Here is a 10,476-nt window from a genome sequence, read left to right on the forward strand (position 1 = left end):
CAACATGGCAGGTGTCCCCAGTAATCTCTTACAGGGTAAACACTGCATTTGGTGTGTAATTTGTTTGGTAAACCCTACCTTTCAGCTATAATTACCCCATCAAGACTGCTCAATGAAGATGACATTTAAAGTGGCCTTCAGCTCACAGCTGCAACATCCATCCCATGGGAGGTGGAGCGTACATCCTTCCCCAAGAGAGAGGTGCTGTGAGCGTGGCAGCCAGATGTGCCCCCAGAATCAGCCATTCACAGAGTGGTGTTTTAGTGAGGACAGCACACACATCAAAAACAAACTGTTCGATTTCTCTGCCAGGACAACTGCAAGATGCAGGCAGTTGGCATTTCCTCAAATGGGAGGGCTCAGGATGTCTTTCATTCTAAGGATTAACAGCTCCAATAAAACCAACATATGTGATGATACCACCTTGGAGAATGATCCATGCAGGACTGGTTACCTGCAGCATGAGTCTTCTAGTGTCCCTCTTGCAAAGGAATATTTCCACTCTGTTTACTTCCCAAAGGGCAGACACATTACTTTGCTTTGCACTGAGACACCCAGTGAGACAACCAGATGAGGTGCAAGCACACAGTGCCTTTAATAAAAAGAGCCTCTAGCTCCCTGCCATCTGGTTCCTCCTCTCTTGTCCTCCTGTCTTCTCCACCTTGCCCAAGTCCTGCCATAAGTGAACCCTTCTTTGTACAGCTCTCCCCTGCTCCAGTCTTCCAGACACACTCTTCATCCCTCCTCCCTCATACTCACTGAATCCTCATCTTTAATCCAAAACCGTTGTTTTTCCATCCAGCCTCTCACCTGTACTCTGCTTGTCCCCAGCCCTCAGGGTGTCTTCTCCAGCTTTCTCACTCCTTCCCTTTCCACCTCTCCTCAAACTCCTCCGCATCCTTCCCTTCTTCACTGCTTCCTGCCCTCACTTGGCTTTCCAGATAATTGCCTTTAATAACTCCCATTCCACCATGCCTTTCAGGACATGGGGGGGGGGGGGGTACATAAGAGAAATAGGCAGGAATCTGCCTCCTGCACTAAGCTCTTGTCAGACTTTATGAAATGGGCTTAACATAAAGTATCAGTACCGAGGATGGCGTAAAATCCAGCCATGTCAGCATTCAGCTTGTTAATTAGCCTCCAAATGCAATGCTATAGAAGCTGAAGCCATCACTGAAGCTAAATAAATATGGGAATCGGGCAGAAACCGGGAAGTCAATACTGCAAACTAACTGCTTCTGCAAACGAGTTTTCATTACCAGAGGGGCAGACATCAGCGTCCCGAAAGCACCACAACAAGGGTAATTATTTCCTGGCAGTGCTCTGCATTCACACAAGGTACCTCGCCTTGTTTGCAGCAGTAAAGGGCAGCGGAGCCATCGATCAGGTCAGGCTCCTGTCACTCCTAGAGGCATCAGGGGTTTTAACGAGCCACGCAAAGGGCATTTTGGAATTGTCACAAGTTCACGCTTGGTTAGTAAGGCAATTTGAAGCAGATTTATTGAGCCCCTTCCCTCCCCTGCCATCAGGGAGCAGAGGGAAGGAAAGCTGTCCAGATCCAAGTCTTGCCAGGACCTGCCAGAAGAGGCCCCTGGCAGGAGCCTCTGAAAGGGAGAAGAGCTGAATGCTGATGTCAGCAAAGATTTTAGCTGGAAAGGCAGCGATGTGCTCCAGTTGAGTCAGGTCACTGCAGAATGCTGCTCCTGGGAGCACCCATGTCCTTTGCTAGCAAACAGATTCATATTCTTAGGGGCTCCTAAACCCACACCGATCTCCCCTGATCATTTCAGGTCAACACAGTCCAGCTCAGCACAGGGAAGTCCCTCCAAGTTCCTCTCCTATGCTCTGGAACACCCAGTTCCCTTCTCTAATGTAAGGAAAGGAGGTGCAGTAGGGAAGGGAAGAGACGGGGAAGGTTACACCAGGAAAGCAGAAGGCCAAGGGCTAACCACCAAAACAGAATTCCGGCCTGCCTGCAGCAGGCAAGCAGGAGCAGCAGCAGGAATATTGCTCCCACACCAGCCAATCACGGCATCTTCATTCTCCAGCACCAAGGGCAGCAACTTCGTCCTATTCCCATTCCAAACCAATTCCAGTCAGCTTTAAAGGGACCCGAAATTCCCCATCCACAGGGACTTAAGGCAACACAAAAGCTGGAACCAGAGAGTTCTTGCCTGGGCAGAGCAGCCCTTCAGGGAGGTCAAAAACCTTTAAGCATGGTGTTCTTCTACAGCTGGCAGTAGCACAGCTCTTGCAGAAGAGATGACAATATCCAAGCATGTCAAGGAACACAGATGTGAAAAGGGGAAATTAAGTTCCTTGCAAGTAGCTAGAGTGTTTTTGCCTTTCAGCACTTGCTGTGAACTTCAGTTTCCCAATCTATTGCTTTCATGACAAAGCTGCTTGGGAAACCCTCCTTAAGCACTTACCCTTGCCAGTTAGGGGTCACAGTAACATGTTGGCTAATGCTGCCTAACGCAGCTCACGAAACATGACAGCCTTTTGGAGTGATGCCCAAGGTAACCTTCACCCAGCACCAGCACATTCTGTGACCCAGAAGTCAGGCATTTGAACAAAGAACAGCAGGAACTGAATGAAGAAAGGCAGAAATACATGAACATGAGAATTAAATAATTAAAATGTGAAACAAACTGGCAGATGGAGATGGTGGCATCTACCAAAAGGGAAACAAGGAGCAAGTGCCCCTGTGATTGCATTTGAAATTCAAATCGACCTATAACTGTATTATCACATGTGACCACAGCAGAAGCAGGGAGGAACAGCAGTAGGGGAGGATAAGATATAATCACTTGGGCTATAATTATCAGCATCAAGGAACACTACATCATTCCCAAGGGCTACTGAGAGCCAAAAGGGACACCTCAAAGCATTTCTTCCCCACCGAGGTGTTTGTCTAGGGTTGTCACATTACCAACACATTTCTTAGTTCTATCCAAACTTACTAAAAATGTGGATAGTCAGAGAAGCTTGTATTGAACAGAATTATCTGGATACTTTCCCAGAGCTCAGATGAGTTTCCATCTCAAACACTGCAGAAAACCAGTCCATTTGGCATTCCCAGTTTCTTTCTCACTTTATCCTCTTCCCATCCCTGCATCATGGATGGGACCATAAGAAGAGCAAGAAATAAGAAAGTCAAACTATTCCTCACCATGCCTCATCTTGGTGAGAGTTTTGCCTTTCATACTTGGTGTAACATGGCCACAATTCCCCAAGTCTTTTCACGTTAAAGAAGTGAAACGCATGCAGAGTCTTCTAACAGCCTCCTCTTTTCAAGCAGAGCTTTGCCATGAGGAGATCATCTTAGCCATGGGGACTGTGGCAACAGAACACCCACAAGAGCCATACAGGTACCAGGCTTTCCTAATCCAGCACAGGGAACCAGGGAGACCCCAGCCACATGAACATTTGAGTTTCCAGCTGCAAATAGAGAGAGGCCTGTGAGCTGCTCACCAGCTCCCAGGGTAAGAGTAGCCAACAGCATTCACAGCACAAGCAAGAACATTCCCCATTGATCCATAAACAGAAGCAGCCTGATTTGCTAGGCAAAGCACTGTGTTAATATTAGACCAGATGTGCTGCACTGACAAACTGGCATCAAGTGCAGGAATGTCTAGCTGCTTCCTAAAAAAAGCACTTAGAGCAAGGTGAGTTTAAAACCAGGATTTAAGCAGTCCTAAGCAGCAATGTGCAGATTTGCTATTGAGAAGCTAATATATACCATGTTTCCCACCAAGCAGCAGGACTACCTCCAAAACTGCTTGCAGTTAGTTCACTTATAGTTGCATTATGCAGCCTGGATCTTCCTCTTTGAACTCTTTTCCAGAGAGGAACTGCTCAGTAGTGATCACAGCATGCAGTGGAGAAATGACCAATGCAATTTATCTCTCAGATCTCAACTATGATTTGCTCTGACAACTTAGATTGTCTTACTTTGTCTTCAACACAAACTAATTACTACATGAGGAACACACATAGGACAGTTGTCCACCATCCTGAGATCAGGGAAGTTGGTTCCAGATCTCCACCACATCAGGAGTTAGATTTTGGCATCAGTTATTCCATTGATGCAACACAAAGACCACATGATGCTGGCACAGTATAGCATAAAGCCATCACACAGTAACACAGAAGTGATCACTGTTCTAACAGTGCTCCTCATCCTATTTGAGAAGAGGAAGTTCCACCTCTTCAAGCCTGTATTTGCTCTCCCCAATCCCCATTTCTGACCTCCATGAAATAAGTTTAACCACCTTTAAAAGATAAGCTTGGAAACAGTACTTCCATAGGAGCAGATTCCACTTCTTTCCTTGAAGAAAAGAGATTGAGAAGCAAGGAGAAGACTTTTTTCCTTTAGAAGTTCAAAAGGCATTTTGTCCATCAGCCTTTAACAGTTCTGCAGCTCACCACAACCCCACCGCAGACTGATGCCTTCACCATGTAGCAACAGACAGCTACAGAAGGAGAATGAGGCCCAACAGGACTAATAACAAGGTATGACAGGATCCTGACAGCTTCCCACAGCTTCTCCAAACCTGGGAAAGTGCCATCAGGAAACATACAGCTTGGGAGCAAGAAGGAATTACAACTTTATACGTCTCAGGGCAGTGGCAGGGTTACCAGCCGTAATCCTAACTGTACCACTGATTTCTCACCAGTTACTGCATTCCTGACTGCACTGTCAGCTTGGACAAGTACAGTTCACCTCTGTTGAGCCATACTCACTCTTGGAGAGTTTCTCCAGAAGAAACTGGAGACAGGAAGGATTTTCACATGCAGTAGTTTTATTTGCAGTAGTTATGACCTAGTACAGCAGCATTTAGGAAGACAATTCTTTACTGTAATAACTGAGGGGTTAGGATCAACAGCAATTATTATATTGGACATAAGCAGTACCTCAATACACTGATGAAGGACGTACCATAGCTTGCTAGGGAGGTGGGAGCATTGCAGAGCTTCAGTCTTCTCAGCATTCCCGAAAGCAACTACAAGCACTCAAAGTGGCCCTGCTGCTTCCACCACCTTCTTTAGAAGGTCTTAAGGATTTATTCACTAGTACCCAGTAAGCGTTCAAGATGTGACGTGGGACCAGATTCCACTTCTGTGCTCACAGCCTTATCCTTTACATGAGTGGTAGAAGCTTCATGATGCCCTGCTCCTGCTGTCTCTGCCCCCTCCTCCTGGAAGGGTTCATCCTCCTGTGATGTTTCCCTCTCCTCCCTGGGGGAGAAGGGTCCCACCAGCCAGGATAGAGGTGTGTTGTTCTTCAGGTAATCCAGCAGCTCCTCCATGTACTCATGGATCAGAGCCAGCTTCCTTTGGCTCTGTGTCAGGACACTGCTGGACAAGTCCTGGAAGGACTTTGCTGCTGAGAAAGAAGCATGAAGCTCCTGTATGGTACCAAGAGATTGTTTCACCTTATCCTGAAGGCTTGAGGGAAGACCTTGGATTGCAGACACTACTTTACAGCAGGTGACTTGCAGCTGCTGTGTGATACTGCATGCCAATAGCAGGGCCAGAGACTCCATTTCCTGGGAGGAGGCAGAAGTTAAGATCAGAGGATGAGTTACTCTAACAGGGAAATGCCCAGAGCCCTTTGCTCTCCTGCCCACTGTCATACCTCTGGATCTGCAGAGCCGTTGTTTCCACTCTCTTTGCAAGACTTCCTACTCCAGTCCAGCCACATCTGGTGTAGTTTCTCCTGCGCCTCCAGAAGCTTTTGGTTAAATCCTTGCTTAAACACTTCCATCTGTGGCAAGGGAAGATCAGAGCATCAAGACAGACCTGCTGGTGAACGCACAGCTCTTTATCATAGCATTGAAGTTGACACCAAACCAACAATGTGGTCCTCTCCTTCCAGGAAACTGGGCTCAACCTACCAGGTCAATGATGGAGTGAAGCTGTGCCAGGGCCTCCTGCATGCCCTGCCAGACCTGCTTCATTTTGTCTGTTGAGTGCATGTAGGCAAACAGGCGAAGCTCATCAGGGAGAGACCCCAACCGCACAAAGTACCTCCTCTTCTCCTGCTGCTGCTCCACAGGCATCATGTCTGCACCCTCCTCAGATGCTGCCAGTTTGGCTGAAAGATAGACGAAGTACCTGCAAGTGGCTGAGCAGAGACGTTTACCACACAGAGAAAATAAGTATCAGGAGGTCCTGGACTAGGAACCAGGTAGCCTCCAGCATGGCACTTCCCATTAGCCCCATTCCAGAGTAGCCAGTTGATGGGGAATGGGGCTGGCTATCCCCAGTTTGATGGTTCCTACTACAAAGACTCCCATATATGGTTTCCTTACCTAGCTCCTCATTTGCAATAGGGAGAGAGCTGTCTTCTGTCTCCCCCAGCACAGTGCCTGCTCCACTTACAGCAGTCTGGTCCACTTCAGAGTCCATAACCATCCCCACACTGCTGGTCACTGCGGACCTGGCAGCCTCCATGCCACTCTGAAGAGCCTCCTTAGTCACATCTATCACCTCCATCACTTTGCTGCTCACAGCATCCTTTGCATCAGCCACTCTGGATGATACCAGCTCTTTTGTGTCAGAGAGAACCTGCAGAAGAAGACACATGTCAGATGAGGGATTAAGTCATGCAGTACATTACAATCACTAATTGCACCAAGGCAGCAGCACAGTGTCTGCCAAGTATTCACTCCTGTAGGAGCTTGTCCTATGCACCGAGGGGTAGATTGCTCCCGATGTAAAAGCCCGTTTTGCTCCCAAGGTTAGAAACCCTGCAAGAACTAGGTCCCTCTGCCAGCCAAGGACAACACAGCCTTTGATTCTTACCTGTTCCACTGGCTTTTGAAGGAGTGGGATCTTTTCCCCTAGTTTATCCAAGCCCTTGGAGGCATACTCACTGGCTGCAGCAACTGGAGGCAAAAAGAAAGTGTCAAAACCTGGGTTTTTGGAATTCCATCTCAAGTTTTATCTTCCTGAGCAGTTTGTACTGCAGGGAGCCTCAATGAAGATTGGGTATTAAGAAGACCTGCCCTGTGAGGGTGCTGAGGCGCTGGCACAGGGTGCCCAGAGAAGCTGTGGCTGCCCCATCCCTGGCAGTGTTCAAGGCCAGGCTGGACACAGGGGCTTGGAGCAAGCTGCTCTAGTGGAAGGGGTCCCTGCCCGTGGCAGGGGTTGGAGCTGGATGAGCTTTAAGGTCCCTTCCAACCCAAGCCAGGCTGTGAATTTATGAAACTCCCCATTCACATCACTAAGGCCAGGTCTGTTAGAGGTTGAATCTGTAGAGCAGGTTGCCTTGATCTCCTTATGGGTCTGTTCACTTTGATAGCAGCCAGCTCCCACCTGTACAGACATAGCCACCATCTCTGCCCAAGCCTCCACATCCCAAGGATCCAGGATCACATAGAAACCAACAGAAGTTTCTATGTTCTAGAGGTTTGGCCTCTCTGGGTTTAGAGTGAATTCAGGCCTGTCACAGACTATGTTATCAGGCAGGTTCAATGCAGGGTGGGTTACCATGAGGCTCCAGTGTAGTCAGAACTGGCTGCACACAGCTAGCTGTGGCTTCAGTTACACTCTTCACTCCTTTCTCTGCTGCATCACACACAGATCTGATGTAAGGGTGGCTCTCCTTTGTGGAGGCATACGCTGTAGAAACCATGTCACAGGCAGAGCTGACCAAAGCCAGGTTAGCCACCTGACTTACTGCGGCCTAAAAGGCAAAAATAAAGCCATGAAGCTTGCAAACCTGACCTTCCTATGTAGTTTTGCCCCAAAACTTCCTGTTCAAGCCATCCAGTCTGGTTGAAACAGCAAGGGTTGGTTTACTTGGACACTTGTTTTAACATCTATAACTCAGTTGTGAAACAAGCTATGGAGCATTGACACTTATGGTTGGTCCATTCTAGGAATGGTCTTCCTTTAGCACAATGCTACTCAAGTGACAGCTGAGTTCATGGGCAACCTCACCACTTCTGTACCTGTAATCGGCTCTAACTCATTCGGCACAGCTATTTAACAAGCTAATACTCCAGAAAAGCTTCATCAGGCAGGGTCAAGCTGGCTTTAAGTTGACAGACTTTATATCAACCTGCAAGAAGGATGCTGCTGGTCATGGGAGTAAAGCAAGGAACTTCAGGGCTGCTGAACATGGGAGCCTTTCTGCAGAAGTACTGCCTGCAGCAAGCCAGGATCTTGACTACAGTTACAGAAACATCTTTCCTAGCAAAACCCAAGCTATTTTGCTCAGCCTTGCAGGTTTTACAAGGCCTTCAGGCCAACTTCTTTGGCTGTGCTGTCGTGAATCTCCAGAGGAGCTGCAGGGCACAGCCTGAGCCAAGGAAACACCATAGAGGAGCCACCTCCTCATACCTGCACCCAGGAGCTGCCACTCCTTACTTCTCATATAGAGCACTGACCTGCTGCTCCTCTTCCGTCACCTCCAGGGTGGTCTTGGCAGCTTCGTCTTTGTCAGGCATAGCAGAGGCCATTGCAGCTGAAATGCAAACAGCACCATGGCTTGAGGAAGAGAAAAAGATAGGGAGCCTCCAGAGGACTTCACCTTTCCTGGGGGCACATCCCTCTGACCTCATCATAGGGAGAAATTCCTTTGCTACCTGTTAAGGGAAGACCCACAAAATAGGCTTCTTCCCATTACAGAAGGATCTGTATTACTTGCAAAACTATCTAGTATTTGTTTCCACATGGTTTATGATAACCAGAGGAGTGGGGAGAGCAAAGTCTTCACCCAGGAGAGCTCTTGCAAGAGCAATTATAACACCCATTGTCAACACACTTAGAGGCCCTGGATTCCTCCTTCCTCCCCTTTGAGAAAATCTCACCTTAGAGAAACAGCTACAACAGGATTAGAAGAATAAAGCACCCCAAGAAGCTGTCCTTCTGCTGTTAACACACTCCAAACAGAACCAGCTCAGGCTGCACCTAACCTTTCAGGCACAAACACAAACACCCTTGCATTAGTTAAGACTAAGTCTATTCCACAATTAAGCCAGGCAATAAACACAGACCCAGAGCTCACAGAGCAATTAGAGCCCCAACACCTGAGGAAAAACCACCACCAACCATATGAGAACAGTACCTTCCTGCCCTGCTGAAGGTAAGCAGACAACCAGCAAAGAAGAAGCAGTCATAGCACCATGCCCCATCACCCCTGCCCTGCCTTTTTATACTGTCTGGGGAAGTGGGGTAAGGAGGGACCCTCAGTGACTGACAGCTCTGGGAGAAGCAGAAAGGAGCCAGGCTCTGTCCTGGCCAATTGGAGGTAGAATGGGGCTGGTGGGCCCTGTTGTGTCTTGTTGATTACTCTGTAATTAGGCAGGTACCGCTACACCTTGCCCTGTGTACAGGAGTTCCCTCTGGGGGCTCCTGGAAAATGAGAGGTATTACTGGCGTGGAGCATGCCCCCTTGTGATCTTGCCTCAGATCACACATCATCTGGAAATGACCATTAGTTTTGTGTCTCTTTTTGGTGGGAAACAGTAACCAGAAAAGAAAATTAAATATAGTGAAACCCATCCACATGAGGACTTCACACCTAACGTGGGATTCCTGTTGCTTTTACTTGCTGGGGCTTAATGTTTAATGGCCAAAGTGGTTGCTCAGCTGCTGCCTAATCTTAGAAGCATTGGAACTCAGGTTTCTCATCTTGAAGTCCCCAGAGAGCCTGGTCTCTCTATGTCTTCCCCAAGGTCCATAAGGGTGAACAGCTCCTGTATAAGGCTGATAAGTAGACAGGTTAGACCCCTTCTTCTTGTGTTCAGATATCTATGTTGTGCTATCTTGAAGAGACAGCTGGTGGCTGCTGCAATGGAGGTGACCAAAGGCAAAATGGTTGCACATCTCACCAGTTTTGCAAAGCATGAGTCAAAAGAAGTGTCACAAGAAAGGTATCAAGCCCTGAACAATGTACCGAGAAGTGTCAAAATGCCTTCACCCCCCAGAGCCATTGAGGGGAGCTCCACAAGGAGAGAGGCCAGAAATTATGAATCACTGGAGTCTGGAAGTCCATTGAGACTATGGTTAGTTTAACTTTTTATTAAACAAGTCCCTTTCTTTTGCTGCTCAGAGCACAAGTGTCTTTGTATGTGTAGGAATGCACAGGCAGGGACAACTATTATGAAGAAGACACTACCCAATGTGGGAACAGGGAGAACACAGGTGCTGCTGTGCTGTGAAGGGCAAAGAGTGAGTGTAAATCCTGTAGGTCAGTTATGGGAGGTAACTGATCCAACAGGTCCTGACAGTCTGCTCCAGTTGGTGCTGGAGAAATCAGTGAATCAACCAGCTCGGTTAATCTAAGAGGGTCACAGCTAACAGCTCATTCTCTGTATTACACAGCGAGCATTTGCACTGGTCACACATGAATCACTCTTCCTGTGCTCATTATTGCACTGGTGTTTGAAGACCACAGCGCTATTGTAGAAAGGCAGGGGTCCACCAAGGCAGAGTGGAGCCTGCGGATGCTGTATCCATGAC

At 47.9% G+C, this 10,476-nt stretch overlaps 1 protein-coding gene across 1 annotated transcript; it reads right to left on the reverse strand.

The window, feature by feature from the left end:
• Nucleotides 1-4,863: 4,863 nt before the first annotated feature.
• Nucleotides 4,864-8,511, reverse strand: LOC130611567 (perilipin-3-like). The gene is made up of 7 exons (XM_057432371.1): nt 8,400-8,511; nt 7,498-7,693; nt 6,811-6,893; nt 6,318-6,573; nt 5,901-6,100; nt 5,642-5,770; nt 4,864-5,552 (listed from the first exon to the last, which is right to left on the reverse strand). Exons 1-7 carry the CDS (start codon nt 8,469-8,471, stop codon nt 5,067-5,069), a joined length of 1,422 nt encoding a protein of 473 aa, XP_057288354.1. The 5' UTR covers nt 8,472-8,511; the 3' UTR covers nt 4,864-5,066.
• Nucleotides 8,512-10,476: the final 1,965 nt, after the last annotated feature.

Source organism: Pezoporus wallicus, unplaced genomic scaffold (genome assembly GCF_028554395.1).
Source record: "Pezoporus wallicus isolate ANWC-B61680 ecotype Strahan unplaced genomic scaffold, APGP_CSIRO_Pwel_v1 contig_8090, whole genome shotgun sequence".
Classification (NCBI taxonomy): Eukaryota; Metazoa; Chordata; class Aves; order Psittaciformes; family Psittacidae; genus Pezoporus; species Pezoporus wallicus.